This window comes from Pseudophryne corroboree, chromosome 6, assembly GCF_028390025.1.
Source record: "Pseudophryne corroboree isolate aPseCor3 chromosome 6, aPseCor3.hap2, whole genome shotgun sequence".
Lineage (NCBI taxonomy): Eukaryota > Metazoa > Chordata > Amphibia > Anura > Myobatrachidae > Pseudophryne > Pseudophryne corroboree.
The window spans coordinates 183,043,023-183,067,687 of NC_086449.1; the positions used below are offsets into that span (position 1 = coordinate 183,043,023).

General features: G+C 47.1%; 1 protein-coding gene and 1 long non-coding RNA gene across 2 annotated transcripts in view; one reads left to right on the top strand and one right to left on the bottom strand.

Annotated features, from left to right (window-relative positions):
• Positions 1 to 173, bottom strand: part of LOC134935114 (uncharacterized) — a 50,211-nt gene extending 50,038 nt beyond the window's left edge. Inside the window, exon 1 of the long non-coding RNA XR_010179909.1 lies at positions 1 to 173. This is a non-coding gene — a long non-coding RNA (uncharacterized LOC134935114).
• On the top strand, positions 13 to 23,265 carry LOC134935111 (speriolin-like protein). Its single transcript, XM_063930385.1, has 4 exons — positions 13 to 437; positions 2,529 to 2,564; positions 6,219 to 6,361; positions 22,835 to 23,265. The coding sequence occupies exons 1-4, from the start codon at positions 245 to 247 to the stop codon at positions 23,159 to 23,161; spliced, it is 699 nt and encodes a 232-aa protein (XP_063786455.1). The 5' UTR covers positions 13 to 244; the 3' UTR covers positions 23,162 to 23,265.
• The last annotated feature ends 1,400 nt before the right edge of the window (positions 23,266 to 24,665 follow it).

The following is a 24,665-nucleotide window of genomic DNA, read 5'->3' on the forward strand; positions in this document are numbered from 1 at the left end:
CCCCAGGATATGTCAGGATTCTTGCAGTCGGGTCCTGCTGTCAGTCTTCTGACTGCTGGTATTTTGACAGCATCCCCTACTGATTCCTGGGTCATGTTACAGTGTATGATGTCATAGAGGGCTAGCAGATAGGTCACCATATTCTGAACAGATGCTTTCCACAGCTCTCCATGTTATCTAACAGACAGAAGAAAGAAAATAAAAACTGAGGTACAAGAAGTTGCCTGGATTTCACATCAGAAACATGGATAATATTCATAGCAAGGAGGTGAAGACTTTGAGAACCAAGAATGCCTTTCTCCTTGCCCAGAGCACTGAACTGAAGAAGATGGTTGACTTGTTGCAGGAAAACCTGGAGCTGAGATGCTCTCTGAGGGACCATGAGATTCTCTTGCGCAGTCTTCCACCTCTAGGGAAAGCATGTCCAAACATTCCATGTAAGAAACAAAAATATACTTGGGATATTTCAGCACAAAACGTAGCATTTGGGGATGGATATAATATTTTGGCATAAAGTAAAACACGGTGGGATTTTTTTTGTGTGTACAAGGATAAAGAAAACAAATAATTGACTAACATATTGTTTATCAGTCCAAAGTTTTTTCTTTACCACATCCTTATCTATTCAGATCATCTTACATCCGTATCTATTCAGAACTGTGGCGGGAATAAAAAAGAACTTCCAGAGTGCCATCATACTAAGTGGGACATTTATCAAACCTTGGAGAGAGATAAAGTCAGCTTCTAACTGTCATGTTACAGGCTGTGGGGAATGTAATAGGTTGTGAGAATCAGGATGTGAGAGATTTTGTGTGAGTTCTCCTGTTTTTTCAAAGTGGCAATCATTTACATGGCAAAATCAACCTGGTTTTGCCAAGTAAATTATTACCACTTTAAAAAATAGGAGAACTATCACAAAATCTCTCACATCCTGATTCTCACAACCTGGCCCAAATGTATTAAGCCTTAACATGAGATAAATCTGAGACACATAAGGAGTGATAAATGACCAGCCAATCGGCTTCCTAACTACCATGTCACATGCTGAATTTAAAAATGACAGTTAGGAGCTGGTTGGCTGGTCATTTATCACTCTTTATACGTCTCAGATTTATCTCTTGTTAACGCTTAATACATTTGGACCCCTGCTACATTGGCTGTGTCTGAGGGGCAAATGTATTAAGCCTGGAGAAGCGATAAAGCAGTGATAAGTGCAAGGTGATAACGCACCAGCCAATCAGCACCAATATGTAAATTTAAAGTTAGCAGCTGATTGGCAGGTACGTTATCACCCTGCACTTATCACTGCTTTATCACTTCTCCAGGCTTAATAGATCTGCCCTTATGTTCCCTTCATGATCAGGACCAGGAAGTGACAGCACGAGAGGGCAGAAGAGAACTTTCGCCCTTACAGCATATTTGCCTACGCTCCCTCATTCTGCAGGAGACTCCCGGAAATAGAAGCAATCTTCCGCACTCCCTGAATAGTCCAGCAATCTCCCTGATTTCACGTTAACCCCATTGTGCAGCTGTTACATTCTTGGGGGGGGGGGGGAATGAACCACAGATACATACCTTCAAATGGGAACATCAGTGCCATTTCCCCGCATTGGTTATAAGACACAATGATCCCTATGGTATATGCATTTAAATAAAGTTTCTCGTGGCCACTTACAGTACATGGAACCTCTTGTAAAGCACAATACACAAACAAATTCTGCAAAATATCAGAGTATTTTCTTTAATAAGTAGATCGTACTAACTTGGGGCTCATTTACGTTTGGATGTAAGTCCTTTTTATGACACGCCTCTCAGATGTAGCAGTACACGTCTGCACTCATAGGTGTTACTTTCAAATCTCCCTGAAATGCTTTTTCAAAAGTAGGCAAGTATGCCTTACAGCACATTTTTATTTTATCTATTCTCTGTTTGTTTGAGGTTATTTTGTTTCATCTATGCACCATTGTACCCTCACAGGCTCGCATCGCTCGCCACACTTTGGGCTCGGTGTCTCACTCCGCTCGCCACAGGTTATTAACATACCTCCCAACATAACCCTCTCCAGGAGGGACATAATGCTCTGCTTCTGGACTTTTCTCTTAATTTAAGATTGGTGGCACCTGTTTTGAACAGGTTAATGGATAAGAAAGGTGTTTCACTACAGGTGATGACAATTATAAATTAAGAGGGAAGTCCAGGAGCAGAGCATTCTGTCCCTCCTTGAGAGGGTCATGTTGGGAGGTATGTATTATTCCAAATAGTTGGTGACATGGACCTTATGGGGAAAGGTCCTCTCCAAGAAGGGTAACTAGACGCTACCCTATTTTACATTCCTCTCGCTGTGTTTTAAAAATTACAGACGCTGATTAGTTGGTGATTTATCATTCTCCAAGCTTTGATAAATCACCCCCTTAGTATGCCCACTGTATTATCCTATGATGGAGGCAGAATGACTGAAGATAGTACAACTGTAGAAAATAATGATAGTTCTAATTTACATTTTTTTCTCCTTATGCTAATTATCGAAGATAAGAGAGAGGATGTTCAAGAAACCCCTTGCCGCGGTAAGATCTCTTTCTACTAACCATTAATTACGGTTGGCAATGGCATATAATGGAAACAAGCCGTAAGGTACTAGACCTACTGTCAGATACAGAGGCCACAACCTACATCATTGGTTCTAACATGAATAATCTGGCCAGGTTAGGACACACAATAGGAATTGTTAGAGCAAATGTTTAATACAGTTCTTTAGATCTCAAGAAAGAAAATACTGATGCCAGTCTTATAGGCCCTACACACTGGGCGATATGAGTGAAAGATATGAAAGAGATACCGTTCATATCTTTTGTTCATCGCTGGTGCCCCGTCGCTTGTGCATGCAGGCCAATATGGACGATCTCGTCCATATTTGCCTGCACTGCTATGGGGTCGGGTGACTGGGGGACTGCCCCCCCCCGCTGCCGGGTTGCCCGTATCCGCCATCGAGCAGCTCGGCGGTGGATCGCGCAGTGTGTAGGGCCCATTAGATGTAAAATACTGTAATATAGTAGCATTTGCTAAGCAACAGTAACCTCTAGGACAGGCCTGGCCAACCTCTGTGGCTCTGCAGCAGTTATTAAACTACACATCCCAGCATGCCCTGTCACAGTTTTAGCATTCCCTAATAGCTTAACTGTGTCAGGGCATGCTGGGACTTGCAGTTTTACAACAGCTGTAAGGGTACAGGTTGGACAGGCCTGCTTAAGAACACCATCAGCTATATCACACACAAGGAAACCACTGTATTAGGGGGCGATTCAGTTATTGCGATGCCTGCCAAGTGCCATCGGAACACTGCGGAGTCAGTCTGATCGCGGACCCCTTACAGGGCAGCGCAGGATAACTGGCTATGTTGGGGGAACTGTATTATAGAGTGATTTGTGCAGCTAAACATCACGGCCACACTTTGCAGAGAACTGAATTACAAATTAAAGGGCTTTTCCAGTTTATTTAGTCCCCTATATCTAGGTGACTGTTGCTGGTGACACATTATGGAAAACGTACAGTCTGTCATTACTGTGGGCAGAGATTAAACTACACTGCTCAAAAAAATAAAGGGAACACTAAAATAACACATCCTAGATCTAAATGAATGAAATATTCTTATTAAATACTTTGTTCTTTACATAGTTGTATGTGCTCACAACAAAATCACACAAAACTTATCAATGGAAATCAAATTTATTAACCCATGAAGATCTGGATTTGGAGTCACCCTCAAAATTAAAGTGGAAAAACACACTACAGGCTGATCCAACTTTGATGTAATGTCCTTAAAACAAGTCAAAATGAGGCTCAGTAGCGTCTGTGGCCTCCACGTGCCTGTATGACCTCCCTACAACGCCTGGGCATGCTCCTGATGAGGTGGCGGATGGTCTCCTGAGGGATCTCCTCCCAGACCTGGACTAAAGCATCCGCCAACTCCTGGACAGTCTGTGGTGCAACGTGGCATTGGTGGATGGAGTTAAACATGATGTCCCAGATGTGCTCAATTGGATTCAGGAACTGCTGACACACTCCAGCCACATGAGGTCTAGCATTGTCTTGCATTAGGAGTAACCCAGGGCCAACCGCACCAGCATATGGTCTCACAACGGGTCTGAGGATCTCATCTCAGTACCTAATGGCAGTCAGGCTACCTCTGGCGAGCACATGGAGGGCTGTGCGGCCCCCCAAAGAAATGCCACCCCACACCATTACTGACCCACTGCCAAACCGGTCATGCTGGAGGATGTTGCAGGCAGCAGAACGTTCTCCTTGGCGTCTCCAGACTCTGTCACGTCTGTCACATGTGCTCATTGAGAACCTGCTTTCATCTGTGAAGAGCACAGGGCGCCAGTGGCGAATTTGCCAATCTTGGTGTTCTCTGGCAAATGCCAAACGTCCTGCACGGTGTTGGGCTGTAAGGACAACCCCCACCTGTGGGCGTCGGGCCCTCATACCACCCTCATGGAGTCTGTTTCTGATCGTTTGAGTAGACACATGCACATTTGTGGCTTGCTGGAGGTCATTTTGCAGGGCTCTGGCAGTGCTCCTCCTGTTCCTTCTTGCACAAAGGCGGAGGTAGCGGTCCTGCTGCTGGGTTGTTGCCCTCCTACGGCCTCCTCCACGTCTTCTGATGTACTGGCCTGTCTCCTGGTAGCGCCTCCATGCTCTGGACACTACGCTGACAGACACAGCAAACCTTCTTGCCACAGTTCGCATTGATGTGCCATCCTGGATGAGCTGCACTACCTGAGCCACTTGTGTTGGTTGTAGGGAGGTCATACAGGCACGTGGAGGCCACACACATTACTGAGCCTCATTTTGACTTGTTTTAAGGACATTACATCAAAGTTGGATCAATATGAACAACAAAAACCAGGTTGCGCTTGACAATCGAAAAATAGGAAAATTTATTGTAATAAAAATATTTACAACAATTCTCCCGGGAGTATGATAAAAACAATTCAATATGACATAGTAATATGCCCAAATGAAATACCCCTGAGCTTTAATAATTAATTGGAAGGTACTTTCTATACAAGGAATGCCTGATGCTGTTTTTGCGAACTGCAGGCATTTTGATTAAAAAATAATTTATAGCATTAGTGGTGAACTATGTAGATGAACTGCAGATCTGTATACAGAAAAGTTAAACTCACTTGATCCGTAGAAACAAAATCCAAAAAGAAGTCCTATGTCTATAGCAGCACGTAATGGTTCCAATGATTTTTAGATGATAAGGAACCTTGAATGAATAAATAATAACCAAGTGGTATGAAAATGGACTGTGCAAATACACAATTACCCGCTGTGATGATTGCAGCAGAGAGAGCCCGGAGTGATGTCGTCTTGGTCAGCCGCTGTGCCCTTGCATGGGGACGGGAGAGCGAGGTCCGCACTGAGCCGCCGGGCCGAGATGGAATGCAGCCCTGCACGCTGGCGGCTGATGATGGTCCTTCCCGGGCGGCAAGCTATTACCTGTGCGGCCCGATGTCAACAAGCTCTCACCGATGGCGGCACGACGGGACTCCCACGGGCAGCTCAGAAGGAGCCTCTCTGTGATTCACCTATGGGAAGGTGGGATGATGATGGAGTCACAGGGTGTCTGCAGTGTTTGTAAACTGCAGTCAGACACGCTGGTGGTGATAGTGTGGTAACTGGATTATCACACAGAGCTCCAGGTGAGCTTTGCTGAGATGCACAGCCAACGGGATGAAATGACTCCAATAAGCCGGTGTCTGGCTGTGAGCTGGATGATGAACAGCCGACGTAGCCGTGCTCGTGCTGCAGCTAATCCTTTGTAGTAGAATGTTCTCAGGGGTATGCAGGAATAAGGGAGAATAACCTGTATCCTTAACGCGTTTCAACGCCAGCAGGGCGTCTTTTTCCAAAAGGCAGGTATCAAAGTTGGATCAGCCTGTAGTGTGTTTTTTCACTTTCATTTTGAGGGTGACTCCAAATCCAGATCTCCATGGGTTAATAAATTTGATTTCCATTGATAATTTGTGTAATTTTGTTGTCAGCACATTCAACTATGTAAAGAACAAAGTATTTAATAAGAATATTTCATTCATTCAGATCTAGGATGTGTTATTTTAGTGTTCCCTTTATTTTTTTGAGCAGTGTACATAGAACAATGAGCATTTACATCCTCATCAGATGCCATGTAGTAACATTGTTTTCCCATCTAGATCCCACTTATCTCCAACTCTGCAAAGGTCTTACTGGCGATATAGCCTTCCAACTGGAGCGACGGATTCTCGCATTTGTCTTCAAGGACCTTGGTCGTTATTATGGTTTCAGTGTGGCCAACATAGAGGAAAAGATTCTGCAGGTAAAAAGAGGGTTACCCCATAGTTGCATACCCTCCCTGCAGGAGACTCCCTGAAATAGTAGCAATCTCCCTGACTCCCTGCATAGACCAGCAATCTCCCTGATTGCACCTTACCATTCTTGGGGGGGGGGAATAAATCAGAGCTACATATATTCAAATGGCATCACCAGTGCTATTTCCCTGCATTGCTTATAAGGCACAACAAGTGATAAAGCGGTGATAAGTGCAAGGTTATAACACACCAGCCAATCAGCTCCAATATGTAAATTGACAGTTATGAGCTGATTGGCTGGTGCGTTATCACCTTGCACTTATCACTGCTTTATCACTTCTTTATGCCTTCTCCAGGCTTAATACATCTGCCACATTGATCTCTATGGTTACATTCATTTTAAATAAGGCTTCTCATGGCCACTTACAGTATATGGAACCTCTTGAAGAACATAATACACAAACAAATCCTGCAAAGTATCAGTGTCTTTTCTTCATCAAATAGATCTTACTAATGGCCCATACACACGGTGAGATTCGGGCTTTGCCCGATTCTCACTATGCGACATTGGCTAGGTTGTCACATAGTAGTCAGTATTGCAAGCACACTCAGTATGTGCTTGCGATACGGACTATGGTGGTCATTCTGACCCGATCGCACGCTGCAGTTTTTCGCAGCGTAGCGATCGGGTCAGAACTGCGCATGCGCCGGCACCGCAGTGCGCCGGCACATGGCCGCTCGTCGCTACGCTACGATCGCCTCTGCCTGATTGACAGGCAGAGGCGGTCGATAGGCTGGAGGGGGCGAAATGGCGCGGGCGCGGTCCGGCCAACGCAGGCGTGGCCGGACCGTGCGGGGAGTGGCCTGCAGCGGCTGTGTGACGTCACACGCAGCCGCTGCGGGCCGGGGAGCGACGAGTAGCTCCCGGCCAGCACGCTAAAGCTGCGCTGGGTGGGAGCTACTCTTGAAGTGCAGAGGCATCGCCGCTGTGCGATGCCTTTGCACTTTTACGGGGGGGGGGGGCGGCACTGACATGCGGGGCGGACTAGCCCTGTGCTGGGCGTCCCCCCGCATGTCTGAGTTCATGATCGTAGCTGTGCTAAATTTAGCACAGCTACGATCAACTCAGAATGACCCCCTATGTGCGAATGTGGCTAAGTGTCAATTTTGACTATCTCTACTATAGCATTGACCTGCCTGCACAATTGACCTGCCTGTACAGTCTATCTATTCTTGCGATGCCAACTGCGCGGGACCGCGCATCGACATTGAATCGGGATCGCAAGGTGACTTTCACCTTGCGATCTGCACTAACTTTTCTTACGATTTTGACTATATAGTCAAAATCGTAAGAAAAAAATCTCACCGTGTGTACACGCCATAACTTTGGGGTTCCGTTACCATACCCTCCAACATGACCCGCCCCACTAGGTACAAAATGCTCTGTTTCTGGACTTCCCTCTTAATTTATTATTGCCATCACCTGTGAAGACAAACAATTAGGAAGCTGCTCAATCATACCTGGAGGTAATTATATATCAGGTGCTGGAAGGGGGAGGGGTCACAGACAAACAACAGACAAAGAGGATGGGGGGTGCAAATCCCCAACCCCCAAATTCCCTTCCGCACACTGAGAATTACCTGTAACAATCCCTGAACCTATCTGGTAATAAAATTCAGAGAATTCGTCACAAATGTTTGCAAACACATGTTTAGCTGCTGGCCACTTCACGGCTTCTCTGATACAGCAGTCCTAACCTACATAATAGCAGTGCCCACATAGGGCCATGTAATTTGTCACAGTACGCCTCATGATAAAGGCTTTTACTAAAACACTTCCAAACAGAGAGCTAACTTACCCGGGAGCCACCCCCAGGATCTCCCATTGGCACTACAAGGAACAGCATGCCTTCCAAATGCTGCTCCCATTCAATGCCTCATGCACACAAGCAGACAAACAATTAGGAAGCTGCTCAATCATACCTGGAGGTAATTATATATCAGGTGCTGGAAGGGGGAGGGGTCACAGACAAACAACAGACAAAGAGGATGGGGGGTGCAAATCCCCAACCCCCAAATTCCCTTCCGCACACTGAGAATTACCTGTAACAATCCCTGAACCTATCTGGTAATAAAATTCAGAGAATTCGTCACAAATGTTTGCAAACACATGTTTAGCTGCTGGCCACTTCACGGCTTCTCTGATACAGCAGTCCTAACCTACATAATAGCAGTGCCCACATAGGGCCATGTAATTTGTCACAGTACGCCTCATGATAAAGGCTTTTACTAAAACACTTCCAAACAGAGAGCTAACTTACCCGGGAGCCACCCCCAGGATCTCCCATTGGCACTACAAGGAACAGCATGCCTTCCAAATGCTGCTCCCATTCAATGCCTCATGCACACAAGCAGACAAACAATTAGGAAGCTGCTCAATCATACCTGGAGGTAATTATATATCAGGTGCTGGAAGGGGGAGGGGTCACAGACAAACAACAGACAAAGAGGATGGGGGGTGCAAATCCCCAACCCCCAAATTCCCTTCCGCACACTGAGAATTACCTGTAACAATCCCTGAACCTATCTGGTAATAAAATTCACCCATGCAAACCATGATTACATCATAATTACCATCATCATCATCAGTTACTTATATAACACCAGCACATTCTGTTTACAATTGAGAACAAGCAGACAAACAATTTGGAAGCTGCTCAATCATACCTGATGTGGGCACTGCTATTAAGTAGTTAGGACTGCTGTATCAGAGAAGCCGTGAAGTGGCCAGCAGCTTAAACATGTGTGCATGAGGCATTGAATGGGAGCAGCATTTGGAAGGCATGCTGTTCCTTGTAGTGCCAATGGGAGATCCTGGGGGTGGCTCCCGGGTAAGTTAGCTCTCTGTTTGGAAGTGTTTTAGTAAAAGCCTTTATCATGAGGCGTACTGTGACAAATTACATGGCCCTATGTGGGCACTGCTATTATGTAGGTTAGGACTGCTGTATCAGAGAAGCCGTGAAGTGGCCAGCAGCTAAACATGTGTTTGCAAACATTTGTGACGAATTCTCTGAATTTTATTACCAGATAGGTTCAGGGATTGTTACAGGTAATTCTCAGTGTGCGGAAGGGAATTTGGGGGTTGGGGATTTGCACCCCCCATCCTCTTTGTCTGTTGTTTGTCTGTGACCCCTCCCCCTTCCAGCACCTGATATATAATTACCTCCAGGTATGATTGAGCAGCTTCCTAATTGTTTGTCTGCTTGTGTGCATGAGGCATTGAATGGGAGCAGCATTTGGAAGGCATGCTGTTCCTTGTAGTGCCAATGGGAGATCCTGGGGGTGGCTCCCGGGTAAGTTAGCTCTCTGTTTGGAAGTGTTTTAGTAAAAGCCTTTATCATGAGGCGTACTGTGACAAATTACATGGCCCTATGTGGGCACTGCTATTATGTAGGTTAGGACTGCTGTATCAGAGAAGCCGTGAAGTGGCCAGCAGCTAAACATGTGTTTGCAAACATTTGTGACGAATTCTCTGAATTTTATTACCAGATAGGTTCAGGGATTGTTACAGGTAATTCTCAGTGTGCGGAAGGGAATTTGGGGGTTGGGGATTTGCACCCCCCATCCTCTTTGTCTGTTGATCACCTGTGAAGAAACAGCTTTCTTATCGTTTAACTAGTTCAACACAGGTGATGGAAATCATAAATTAAGAGGAAAGTCCAGAAACAGAACATTTTGTACCTAGTGGGTCGGGACATGTTGGAGGTTCTGCGTTACATTTGGATGTAAGTCATTTTTATGATACGCCTCTCAGATGTACTGTAGCAGTACACGTCCGCGCTGATGGGTGTTACTTTCATAATCTCCCTGAAATGCTTTTTTCAAAAGTAGGCAAGTATGGGTTACACACAAACCATATGATGTATACACAGTCTTACAATACTATCCCTTTAAACTGGGACAGTCATGGCTTACACAGGTTATGTGGCTGATTACAACCAGGTGAATTGCAGGCTTGAAGTCAGCCAGCCACAGAAGCTGTGCAATTCATTACAGTCCTGGTTTAAAAATAGGATTTTAATACCTACCGGTAAATCCTTTTCTCTAAGCCATAGAGGATGCTAGGGATGCTTTAAGAACCATGGGGGGTGGGGGGGGGGCATAGACGGGATCCGCAGGAGACATGGGCACACTATAAGACTTTGAATGGGTGTGAACTGGCTCCTCCCTCTATGCCCCTCCTCCAGACTCCAGTTATAGGAACTGTTCCCAGGGAGACGGACATTTTGAGGAAAAGGATTTATTTAATTATTTAAAACTAAGGTGAGATACATACCAGCTCAAACCACTAACACGTCGTACAACGGCATGACCAACAACAGTCACAGATTGACTAAACTCAACGCAACATGAGCGTAACAATAAGCAAACTGCAGATACAGCCCGCATTGGGACGGGCGCCCAGCATCCTCTACGGACTAAGAGAAAAGGATTTACCGGTAGGTATTAAAATCCTATTTTCTCATACGTCCTAGAGGATGCTGGGGATGCTTCAAGAACCATGGGGTTTATACCAAAGCTCTAGAACGGGCGGGAGAGTGCGGATGACTCTGCAGCACCGATTGACCAAACAAGAGGTCCTCCTCAGCCAGGGTATCAAACTTGTAAAACTTCGCAAATGTGTTTGAACCTGATCAAGTAGCAGCTCAGCAAAGTTGTAACGCCGAGACTCCCCGGGCAGCCGCCCAGGATGAGCCGACCTTCCTGGTAGAATGGGCTTTCACCAATTTCGGTAACGGCAATCCTGCCGTAGAATGAGCCTGCTGAATCGTATTACAAATCCAGCGCGCAATAGTCTGCTTAGAAGCAGGAGCTCCAATCTTGTTGGGAGCCCACAGGACAAACAGAGTCTCTGTTTTCCTAATCTGCACTGTTCTGGCGACATAGATCTTCAAAGCTCTGACCACATCGAGAGCCTTTGACTCCGCCAAGGCGTCAGTAGCCACTGGCACCACAATTGGCTGGATAACATGAAATGATGAAACCACTTTTGGCAGAAATTGCTAACGAGTTCTCAACTCCTCTCTATCAGCATGGAAAATCAAATAGGGGTTTTTGTGAGACAAAGCCGCCAACTCAGACACTTTCCTTGCAGACGCCAAGGCCAACAACATGACCACTTTCCAAGTAAGGAATTTTAACTCAACCTTGCGCAAAGGTTCAAGCCGATGTGATTGCAAGAATTGCAACACCACATTAAGGTCCCATGGTGCCACTGGGGGCACAAAGGGAGGTTGGATGTGCAGCATGCCTTTTACGAAGGTCTGAACTTCTGGAAGGGAGGCCAATTCTTTTTGAAAAAAGATCGACAAGGCAGAAATCTGTACTTTAATAGAGTCTAACTTTAGGCCCGCATCCACACCTGCTTGTAGGAAATGGAGCAACCGCCCCAGGTGAAATTCTTCCGTAGGAGCCTTCTTGGATTCACACCAAGACACATTTTCTCCAAATACGGTGGTAATGCTTTGCCGTTACTTATTTTCTAGCCTGAAGAAGTGTAGGAATGACTTCACTGGGAATACCCTTTCGGGCTAGGATTTGGCGTTCAACCGCCATGCCGTCAAATGCAGCCGCGGTAAGTCCTGATACACGCACGGCCCCTATTGCAACAGGTCCTCCCGAAGAGGAAGAGGCCAGGGATCTTCTATGAGCAACTCCTGAAGATCTGGATACCAGGCCCTTTTTTGGCAATCTGGAACAATGAGGATCGCCTGAACCCTTGTTCTTCTTATAATTTTTATCACCTTTGGAATGAGTGGAAGTGGAGGGAACAAATAGACCGACTGAAATACCCACGGTGTCACTAGGGCGTCCACCGCTATCGCCTGAGGGTCACTTGACCTGGAACAATATCTCTGAAGTTTCTTGTTGAGGCGGGACGCCATCTTGTCCACTTGAGGAACTCCCCAACGACTTGTCACTTCTGCAAAGACCTCTTGATGAAGACCCCACTCTCCTGGATGGAGATCGTGTCTGCTGAGGAAGTCTGCTTCCCAGTTGGCCACTCCTGGAATGAAGACCGCTGCCAGAGCGCTGGCATGTCTTTCTGCCCAGCGAAGAATCTTCGTGGCCTCGGCCATCGCCGCTCTGCTCTTTGTTCCGCCTTGGCGGTTTATGAAACGCCACCGCTGTCACGTTGTCTGACTGAATCAAGACCGGCAGACCTCGAAGAAGATATTCTGCTTGCAGTATGCCGTTGTGAATGGCTCTTAATTCCAGAATGTTTATGTGTATACAAGCTTCCTGACTTGACCACTTTCCCTGAAAGTTTCTTCCCTGTGTGACTGCTCTCCAGCCTCGGAGGCTTGCATCCGTGGTCACCAGGATCCAATCCTGAATCCCGAACCTGCGTCCCTCCAGAAGGTGAGAACTGCGCAGCCACCACAAAAGGGAAATTCTTGTCCTGGGAGATAGAATTATTTTCCGGAGCATGTCCAGGTGAGACCCGGACCACTGGTCCAGCAGGTTCCACTGAAACACCCTGGCATGGAACCTGCCATACGGAATGGCCTCGTAGGCCGCCACCATCTTCCCCAGCAACCGAGTGCAGTGAAGAACTGACACCTTTGCCGGTTTCAGAATCCGCTTTACCATGTTCTGTATTTCCAGAGCTTTTTCCACTGGAAGAAAAACTCTCTGCAATTCTGTATCCAGAATCATACCCAGGAACGACAGCCGTGTCGTTGGATCCAACTGTGATTTTGGCAAATTTAGGAGCCAACCGTGTTGTTGCAGAATCGTCAGTGAAAGAGCAACATTCTTCAACAATTTCTCCTTGGACCTCGCCTTTATGAGGAGATCGTCCAAGTACGGGATAATTGTGATTCCCTGCTTTCGCAGGAGAACCATCATTTTTGCCATTACTTTGGTGAAAATCCTCGGAGTCGTGGACAGACCAAACGGCAACGTCTGAAATTGGTAATGACAATCCTGCACAGCAAATCTCAGGTAAGCCTGATGTGGAGGATATATGGGGACATGTAAGTATGCATCTTTTATGTCAACCGACACCATAAAATCCCCCTCCTTCAGACTGGAGATCACTGCTCGTAGAGACTCCATCTTGAACTTGAATTTTTTCAGAAAGAAATTGAGGGATTTTAGGTTTAGAATCGGTCTGACTGAGCCGTCCGGCTTCGGGACCACAAACAGGCTTGAATAAAAACCTTCCCCCTGTGGAGTCGGGGGTACCATGACAATCACTTGATTTTGACACAACTTTAGTATCGCAGCGCTTACTATCTCCCTTTCTGGAAGAGAAGCTGGCAAGGCCGATTTGAAAAATCGGTGAGGGGGTACGTCTTGAAACTCTAACTTGTACCCTTGGGTTACTATGTTTACTATCCAAGGATCCAGGTCCGAGTGCACCCAGACCTGACTGAAGAGTTTGAGACGTGCCCCCACTGGAGCTGACTCATACAGTGGAGACCCAGCGTCAGCGGTGGATTTGGTAGAAGCCGGAGAGGACTTCTGCTCCTGGGAACTTGCCACAGCCTGTGACCTTTTTCCCCTTCCTCTCCCCCTCGCAGCAAGGAAGGAGGACCCACGTCCTTTTTTGAATTTGTTGGGCCGAAAGGACTGCATCTGATAGTGAGGCGATTTCTTCTGCTGTGCAGGAACATAAGGTAAAAAAGATGACTTACCCGCGGTAGCCGTAGACACCAGGTCAGTGAGGCCGTCACCAAACAAGACCTTACCGTTAAACGGTAGAGACTCCATCGCCTTCTTAGAGTCAGCATCAGAATTCCATTGATGAATCCACAATGCTCTCCTTGCTGAGACTGCCATGGCATTGGCCCTTGATCCCAAAAGGCCAATATCCCTTACAGCTTCTTTTAAATATGCTGCAGCGTCCTTGATGTGACCCAAAGTCAAAATCACACTATCTCTGTCTAGGGTATCTACCTCAGAGGACAAATTATCTGCCCACTTTTCAATAGCGCTACTCACCCATGCCGCAGCAACGGCAGGCCTGAGTAGCGACCCTGTAGTGACATAAATGGATTTCAGGGTATTTTCCTGCTTACGATCCGCAGGATCCTTTAGGGCTGCCGTGTCAGGGGACGGAAGCGCTACCTTTTTGGATAGACGTGATAAAGCTTTGTCTACCGTGGGGATTGACTCCCACCTTTCCCTGTCCCCAGAGGGGAACGGATATGCCATTGGAATTCTTTTGGGAACATGTATCTTTTTGTCAGGATTTTCCCAAGCTTTTTCAAAAATTGCGTTCAGTTCATGAGAGGGAGGAAACGTTACCTCAGGTTTTTTTTCCTTTAAACATACAGACCCTAGTATCAGGAACAGCAGGGTCCTCAGTGATATGTAATACGTCTTTTATCGCCACAATGATGTACTGAATACTCTTAACCAGTTTCGGATGTAATCTGGCATCACTATAGTCGACACTGGAATCAGAGTCCGTGTCGGTATCTGTATCTGCTATCTGGGTAAATGCACGTTTCTGTGACCCCGAAGGGGTCTGGGCCTGTTACAAAGCATCTTCCATGGATTTCCTCCATGTCTGGTTCTTAGACTCAGATTTATCAAATCTCTTAGCCAACTTAGTCACATTTGCATTTAAAACACTTAACATATTGACCCAATCATCCGTCGGCGGTGCCGACACTGTCACTCTCCCAGAACTGTCTGTCCCCACTCCAGCCTCCTCCTGGGAAGAGCATTCAGCCTCAGACATGTCGACACACACACACGTACCGACAGCCACAACCACACTGGGGCTATAGGAGACAGACCCACAATAAAGCCTGCCAGAGAGACACAGAGTGAGTTCTGCCAGCTCACACCCAGCGCCAATCCCAGTACTGAAGTCAGTAACAAGACTGCCCAGACCTGCTAGCGCTTTTTATATATATAATAAATCACCAATCACGAGTGCGTTTTGCACCCTGTTACTTGCACAGCAGTGTGGAGATCAGGGCCAGCGTCTCTGCAGCCTTCTGTGAAGAGAAAAATGGCGCTGGTCAGAGCTATGCGGGCTAAGCCCCGGCCACTATATGGCGCGCTTCAGTCCCGCTCAAAAAATCTTTATACTGGCGGGGGCCCCTTAACAAGTGCCTGGGCACTGTTATATCCTATGCCAGTGCTGTTTGAGGTCCCCCATGCTGCCCAGGGCGCCCCCCCCCCCCGCGCCCAGCACCCTGTAGTGCCGTGACCAGCGTGGGAGCATGGCGCGCTGCGCGGTACCTCAAATGCCGTCTTCTGCCGTCACTGAAGTCTTCTGATCTTCTCATACTCACCCGGCTTCAATCTTCTGGCTCTGTGAGGGGGGGTGACGGCGTGGCTCTGGGAACAAGCAGCTAGGCGTACCAAGTGATCGAACCCTCTGGAGCTAATGGTGTCCAGTAGCCTAAGAAGCAGAGCCCTTGAACTCTTAAGAAGTAGGTCTGCTTCTCTCCCTCAGTCCCACGATGAAGGGAGCCTGTTGCCAGCAGGTCTCCCTGAAAATAATAAACCTAATAAAGTCTTTTCCCTGAGAAACTCTGGAGAGCTCCCCAGTGTGCATCCAGTCTCGCTGGGCACAGAATCTAAATGGAGTCTGGAGGAGGGGCATAGAGGGAGAAGCCAGTTCACACCAATTCAAAGTCTTATAGTGTGCCCATGTCTCCTGCGGATCCCGTCTATACCCCCCCTTCATGGTTCTTGAAGCATCCCCAGCATCCTCTAGGACGTATGAGAAAGGATAGTATGATAAGCCTTAAGGGCCCCATCCACAAGTGCGATATGTACTGTTTTCATGCAATTAAGACGAATTCCTGAGACGGATAGCATGAAAAGTGGATCCTGTACTGTGGGATGCCGCAGAACAGGATCCAGCCAGTGACACACGGGATTTCAATGGAGCACAGCTGCACTGTGTGAACACATACATTGAAATGTATGTGTTCACATTGAAATCCCACTGTCCTGTCTTCCGGCCCAACTGCAGCATGCTGCGGTTTGATCAAGCGCCGGTGGCGGTACTGACGCACATGTGTGGGCGCCTGCATGGGACCCCCTTGGCCACTATGTGTGGCCGTAGCCTAATTATACAGAACAGTATCCAGTCTATAGATCTACACTAAAAGGTCTACAGTCAGTGGGTCGACCACTAATGGTAGATATGCATTAGGTCGACAGGCTCAAAAGGTCAAAACAAGTTTCTTAATTTTTTTTTACTTTTTTTATACTTTACCATCCATGTGGACTACGATTGCGAATAGTTACCAGTGCCGTGCACTGTGGTGCAAGGGGATGTGGTACACTAATGGGGCTTGTTTGTGGCAGAACAGTGATAAAAAAAACCCCAAAAAATAAAAAAAATGGTGTACCTGTTTTGGGTGTTGACCTTTGGACCCTGTCTACCTTTTCTACTGCCTACCTATTCTATGTCGATCTTTTGACCCTGTCGACCAACTGCATGTCTACCATTAATGGTCGACCTATTGACTGTAGACTTTTTAGTGTAGATCTAATAATCCACATCAAAACCGAACTATAGTATCTTCTACAGATATCTGCTTTCAGGTCATTCCATAGAAGGCATCTATAGCTTCATCTTAACTGACAGAATCAGCTGTTTTAATTACCACTGACAAATTATGTTTATAGTCTATTGCTAGATGTGCTATGTACTATAATAAGAATTTACTTACCGATAATTCTATTTCTCATAGTCCGTAGTGGATGCTGGGACTTCCGTAAGGACCATGGGGAATAGCGGCTCCGCAGGAGACTGGGCACAAAAGTAAAAGCTTTAGACTAGCTGGTGTGCACTGGCTCCTCCCCCTATGACCCTCCTCCAAGCCTCAGTTAGGATACTGTGCCCGGACGAGCGTACATAATAAGGAAGGATTTTGAATCCCGGGTAAGACTCATACCAGCCACACCAATCACACTGTACAACCTGTGATCTGAACCCAGTTAACAGTATGATAAACGTAGGAGCCTCTGAAAAGATGGCTCACAACAATAAACAACCCGATTTTTTTGTAACAATAACTATATACAAGTATTGCAGACAATCCGCACTTGGGATGGGCGCCCAGCATCCACTACTGACTATGAGAAATAGAATTATCGGTAAGTAAATTCTTATTTTCTCTGACGTCCTAGTGGATGCTGGGACTTCCGTAAGGACCATGGGGATTATACCAAAGCTCCCAAACGGGCGGGAGAGTGCGGATGACTCTGCAGCACTGAATGAGAGAACTCCAGGTCCTCCTCAGCCAGGGTATCGAATTTGTAAAATGTTGCAAACGTGTTTGCCCCTGACCAAGTAGCTGCTCGGCAAAGTTGTAAAGCCGAGACCCCTCGGGCAGCCGCCCAAGATGAGCCCACTTTCCTTGTGGAATGGGCTTTAACAGATTTTGGCTGTGGCAGTCCTGCCACAGAATGTGCAAGCTGAATTGTACTACAAATCCAACGAGCAATCGTCTGCTTAGAAGCAGGAGCACCCAGCTTGTTGGGTGCATACAGGATAAACAGCGAGTCAGATTTTCTGACTCCAGCCGTCCTGGAAACATATATTTTCAGGGCCCTGACTACGTCCAACAACTTGGAGTCCTCCAAGTCCCTAGTAGCCGCAGGCACCACAATAGGTTGGTTCATGTGAAACGCTGAAACCACCTTAGGGAGAAATTGAGGACGAGTCCTCAATTCTGCCCTGTCTGAATGAAAAATTAGGTAAGGGCTTTTATATGACAAAGCCGCCAATTCTGAGACACGCCTGGCTGACGCCAGAGCTAACAGCATGACCACCTTCCATGTGAGATATTTTAATTCCACAGTGGTGAGTGGTTCAAACCAATGTGATTTTAGGAACCCTAAAACTACATTGAGATCCCAAGGTGCCACTGGTGGCACAAAAGGAGGCTGTATATGCAGTACCCCCTTGACAAACGTCTGAACTTCAGGCAATGAAGCCAGATCTTTCTGGAAGAACATCGACAGGGCCGAAATTTGAACCTTAATGGATCCTAATTTTAGGCCCATAGACAGTCCTGCTTGCAGGAAATGCAGGAAACGACCCAGTTGAAATTCCTCTGTGGGGGCCTTCTTAGCCTCACACCAGGCAACATATTTTCGCCAAATGCGGTGATAATGTTTCGCGTTTACATCCTTCCTGGCTTTGATCAGGGTAGGGATGACTTCATCTGGAATGCCTTTTTCCATCAGGATCCGGCGTTCAACCGCCATGCCGTCAAACGCAGCCGCGGTAAGTCTTGGAACAGACAAGGTCCCTGCTGGAGCAGGTCCTTTCTTAGAGGTAGAGGCCACGGGTCCTCCATGAGCATCTCTTGCAGTTCCGGGTACCAAGTTCTTCTTGGCCAATCCGGAGCCACGAGTATAGTCTTCACTCCTCTCCTTCTTATGATTCTCAGTACTTTTGGAATGAGAGGCAGAGGAGGGAACACATACACCGACTGGTACACCCACGGTGTTACCAGAGCGTCCACCGCTATTGCCTGAGGGTCCCTTGACCTGGCGCAATATCTGTCCAGTTTTTTGTTGAGACGGGACGCCATCATGTCCACCTTTGGTTTTTCCCAACGGTTTACAATCACTTGAAAGACTTCTGGGTGAAGTCCCCACTCCCCCGGGTGGAGGTCGTGTCTGCTGAGGAAGTCTGCTTCCCAGTTGTCCACTCCCGGAATGAACACTGCTGACAGTGCCACCACATGATTTTCCGCCCAGCGAAGAATCCTTGCAGCTTCTGCCATTGCCCTCCTGCTTCTTGTGCCGCCCTGTCTGTTGACGTGGGCGACTGCCGTGATGTTGTCCGATTGGATCAATACCGACTGACCCTGAAGCAGAGGCCTTGCTTGACTTAGGGCATTGTAAATGGCCCTTAGTTCCAGGATATTTATGTGAAGAGACGTTTCCATGCTTGACCACAAGCCCTGGAAATTTCTTCCCTGTGTGACTGCTCCCCAGCCTCTCAGGCTGGCATCGGTGGTCACCAGCATCCAATCCTGAATGCCGAATCTGCGGCCCTCTAGAAGATGAGCACTCTGTAACCACCACAGGAGAGACACCCTTGTCCTTGGAGATAGGGTTATCCGCTGATGCATCTGAAGATGCGATCCGGACCATTTGTCCAGCAGATCCCACTGAAAAGTTCTTGCATGGAATCTTCCGAATGGAATCGCTTCGTAAGAAGCCACCATTTTTCCCAGAACTCTCGTGCATTGATGCACTGACACTTGGCCTGGTTTTAGGAGTTTCCTGACTAGCTCGGATAACTCCCTGGCCTTCTCCTCCGGGAGAAACACCTTTTTCTGGACTGTGTCCAGAATCATCCCCAGGAACAGTAGACGTGTCGTTGGAATCAGCTGTGATTTTGGGATATTTAGGATCCACCCGTGCTGACGTAGCACTACCTGAGATAGTGCTACTCCGACCTCTAACTGTTCCCTGGACCTTGCCCTTATCAGGAGATCGTCCAAGTAAGGGATAATTAAGATGCCTTTTCTTCGAATAAGAATCATCATTTCGGCCATTACCTTGGTAAAGACCCGTGGTGCCGTGGACAATCCAAACGGCAGCGTCTGAAACTGATAATGACAGTTTTGTACCACAAACCTGAGGTACCCTTGGTGAGAAGGGTAGATTGGGACATGGAGATAAGCATCTTTGATGTCTAGAGATACCATATAGTCCCCTTCTTCCAGGTTCGCTATCACTGCTCTGAGTGACTCCATCTTGAATTTGAACCTTTTTATGTAAGTGTTCAAGGATTTTAGATTTAAAATTGGTCTCACCGAGCCGTCCGGCTTCGGTACCACAAACAGCGTGGAATAATACCCCTTTCCCTGTTGTAGGAGGGGTACCTTGATTATCACCTGCTGGGAATACAGCTTGTGAATAGCTTCCACTACCGCCTCCCTGTCGGAGGGAGACGTTGGTAGAGCAGACTTCAGGAACCGGCGAGGGGGAGATGTCTCGAATTCCAATTTGTACCCCTGTGATACTACCTGCAGGATCCAGGGGTCCACTTGCGAGTGAGCCCACTGCGCGCTGAAATTCTTGAGACGGCCCCCCACCGTGCCTGAGTCCGCTTGTAGAGCCCCAGCGTCATGCTGAAGACTTGGCAGAAGCGGGTGAGGGCTTCTGCTCCTGGGAAGAGGCTGCCTGGTGCAGTCTTTTTCCCCTTCCTCTGCCCCGGGGCAGAAATGAGTGGCCTTTTGCCCGCTTGCCCTTATGGGAACGAAAGGACTGAGTTTGAAAAGACGGTGTCTTTTTCTGCTGAGAGGTGACCTGGGGTAAAAAGGTGGATTTTCCAGCCGTTGCTGTGGCCACCAGGTCCGATAGACCGACCCCAAATAACTCCTCCCCTTTATACGGCAATACTTCCATATGTCGTTTGGAATCCGCATCACCTGACCACTGTCGCGTCCATAACGCTCTTCTGGCAGAAATGGACATCGCACTCACTCTAGATGCCAGGGTGCAAATATCCCTCTGTGCATCTCGCATATATAGTAATGCATCCTTTAAATGCTCTATAGTTAATAATATACTGTCCCTATCCAGGGTATCAATATTTTCAGTCAGGGAATCCGACCAAGCCACTCCAGCACTGCACATCCAGGCTGAGGCGATTGCTGGTCGCAGTATAACACCAGTATGTGTGTATATACCTTTTAGGATATTTTCCAGCCTTCGATCAGCTGGTTCCTTAAGGGCGGCCGTATCGGGAGACGGTAACGCCACTTGTTTTGATAAGCGTGTGAGCGCCTTATCTACCCTAGGAGGTGTTTCCCAACGTGCCCTAACCTCTGGCGGGAAAGGGTATAGTGCCAATAATTTATTAGAAATCAGCAGTTTTTTATCGGGGGAAAACCACGCTTTATCACACACCTCATTTAATTCATCTGATTCAGGAAAAACTACTGGTAGTTTTTTCACACCCCACATAATACCCTTTTTTGTGGTACTTGTAGTGTCAGAAATATTCAATGCCTCCTTCATTGCCGTGATCATGTAACGTGTGGCCCTACTGGACATTACGTTTGTCTCCTCACCGTCGACACTGGATTCAGTATCCGTGTCTGGGTCTGTGTCGACCATCTGAGGTAACGGGCGTTTTAGCGCCCCCGACGGTGTCTGAGACGCCTGAACAGGCACTAATTGATTTGCCGGCTGTCTCATGTCGTCAACAGTTTTTTGCAAAGTGCTGACACTGTCACGTAATTCTTTAAATACGACCATCCAGTTAGGTGTCGACTCCCTAGGGGGTGACATCACTAACACAGGCAATTGCTCTGCTTCCACATCATTTTCCTCCTCATACATGTCGACACAATCGTACCGACACCCAGCACACACACAGGGAATGCTCTGAAAGAGGACAGGACCCCACGAGCCCTTTGGGGAGACAGAGGGAGAGTTTGCCAGCACACACCAGAGCGCTATATATATACAGGGATAACCTTATGTAAGTGTTACTCCCTTTATAGCTGCTGTTTTATAATAGCTGCCAATAGTGCCCCCCCTCTCTTGTTTTACCCTGATTCTTGTAGCAGGACTGCAGGGGAGAGTCAGGGAGCCGTCCTTCCAGCGGAGCTGTGAAAGAAAATGGCGCTTGTGTGCTGAGGAGAAAGGCTCCGCCCCCTTCACGGCGGCCTTTTCACCCGCTTTTTTCAGGAAAACTGGCAGGGGTTAAATGCATCCATATAGCCCAGGAGCTATATGTGATGCATTTCTTTAGCCATATAAGGTTTTTATATTGTTCTATTGCGTCTCAGGGCGCTCCCCCCCAGCGCCCTGCACCCTCAGTGACCGGAGTGTGAAGTGTGCTGAGAGCAATGGCGCACAGCTGCAGTGCTGTGCGCTATCTTATCTGAAGACAGGAACGTCTTCTGCCGCCGATTTCTCCGGACCTCTTCGCTCTTCTGGCTCTGTAAGGGGGCCGGCGGCGCGGCTCCGGGACCCATCCAGGCTGAACCTGTGATCGTCCCTCTGGAGCTAATGTCCAGTAGCCAAGAAGCCCAATCCACTCTGCACGCAGGTGAGTTCGCTTCTTCTCCCCTTAGTCCCACGATGCAGTGAGCCTGTTGCCAGCAGGACTCACTGAAAATAAAAAACCTATTTAAACTTTTACTTCTAAGCAGCTCAGGAGAGCCACCTAGCATGCACCCTTCTCGTTCGGGCACAAAAATCTAACTGAGGCTTGGAGGAGGGTCATAGGGGGAGGAGCCAGTGCACACCAGCTAGTCTAAAGCTTTTACTTTTGTGCCCAGTCTCCTGCGGAGCCGCTATTCCCCATGGTCCTTACGGAAGTCCCAGCATCCACTAGGACGTCAGAGAAATATATATATATATATATATATATATATATATATATATATGTGTATGAGCACAATAAAAACCTATGTCTGTGTTTCTATGCTCATTCTCACTTTCTCCTCCCTTCCCTACAGTCCACTTATTGTCCTGTGACCAACAAAGTAGACGAAAAATTAAGGGATGAGATGAACCAACGCTACGCAGCAGTCATGAAGAAGCTAAAAAAACTGAATTATAACCCAAGTGTGCACCCAAACTTCTCGGAATACCTGGTGAATACATACGGAATACTAACAGCCCATCCAGTCGGCAGCGAACTGGCCTCCTACAAGGACCCAAAGATATTACGTAAGATGGTGGCCGACGCAGTATCTAATGATGTACTAGAAGATGTATATATCCTCCTCAATTGCCTAATTGCATTGGCCAAAGAGGACGGTAAGCCGATATTGAGCTTGTAGAGGGAGGTTCTGTTGCCCCATCTTACAAAAGTATATCCTCCTTCCAGAGAATTCCATCAATTGGCCCATACTGTGCATATACGTTAAAATAAAGGTCATTCTTACAACACAGTCATCACGTGTCTGGTGCCATGTTACTTTAAGCGCAGAGGCTGAAGTAGAGTTGATGAAATAGGCATAAAGGAGTCTTTTAAAAACAATGCACAGAAAAATAGCATAACCACACTTATGTGGAACTCGAGATGCGTTCCAGTCACAAACAGTATACGTCTGTTCTACACCAGGCACAAATTAAATGCATGGCCATGTGGTAAATCATTTTTTATATGTACAAGTGGTTTTAGGCACCAGCTAAACTATAAAACCTCCCTTATACAGCAGAAACAACTCCCCTTGTTGTGTAGACCTTTTGTTGTAAAGCAGGAAGCTATATCGCCGGAATGTATGAAATATCAGACCCCGGAGTGTGGGGAGAGAAGACTCACACCTCCGGCATTCCCTGCACATCCTGTATGATATGTCACAGCTCCTGGCCCCGTTGCACATGTATGAGATTTGAGAACAACAGCACAGTATCATATTGACTCTACATCGCATGTGCAAGGACATCCAGCAGTGGAACATGCGAGTAACCATAGCGCTGTCCTCAGGTGGTGGTTAGTAGACTTTGGAGTCTATTTTCTAAGCCTTGGATGGAGATAATGTCCCAGCCAATCAGCTCCTAACTGTCATTTTTCAAACACAGCCTGGAAGCCTGCGGCATAGCAGTTAGGAGCCGATTGGCTGGTACTTTATCTCCAGCGACTTTATCTCCATCCAAGGCTCAGTAAATAGACCCCTTAATCCACTAAGAAGGAAGTGCTGCTCAACCGATTAAAGATTTTAGTGTTTTATTTCATGATAAAATATCAAACACACAGATAAAAGAAATTATAAAATTACAATAACATTTCAATATGACAAAGTAGCAATGATCAATATAGTATGTCTCTAGACTATCAATTAGAAATTTGCAGAGTTATATACAACTAGGATTAGCCCATGCTCATCCGGATGTTAGTATTAGCGCTTAAATAAACCATGGTGATCCCTTAAGTACTTATCACTGATTAGTAGTTAATTTGCATACAGTTATTATAAGGACAGTCCAGTCTTTTTTTTTTTTTTTTTTACAGAATATTCACACAGCGAAAAGGGGGCGTGGCTTCACGGGAGGGCCCCGTTTTCGTCAGTGAGGGGGCATGCCCAGCGCTCTGTGAGCTGCTGGCATGCCCCCAGGGGCTGATTATGAGTCCGGGGGGCACAGGGTACTTGAGAAAGGGGAGCCCTATCTCATTGCTGTGCCTGCTGTGGGGTTGGGGGGCGTGGCCTAATCGCGGGACGCGAGGCCACGCCCCCTTATGCAAATTCCAGATTTTTTTTTATTTTTTTTTATGGGATTTTGGCCCCTCAGCTAGGGCTACATGCAGAGGAGGTGGTCGCTCCCCCCTACACACCCGCACAG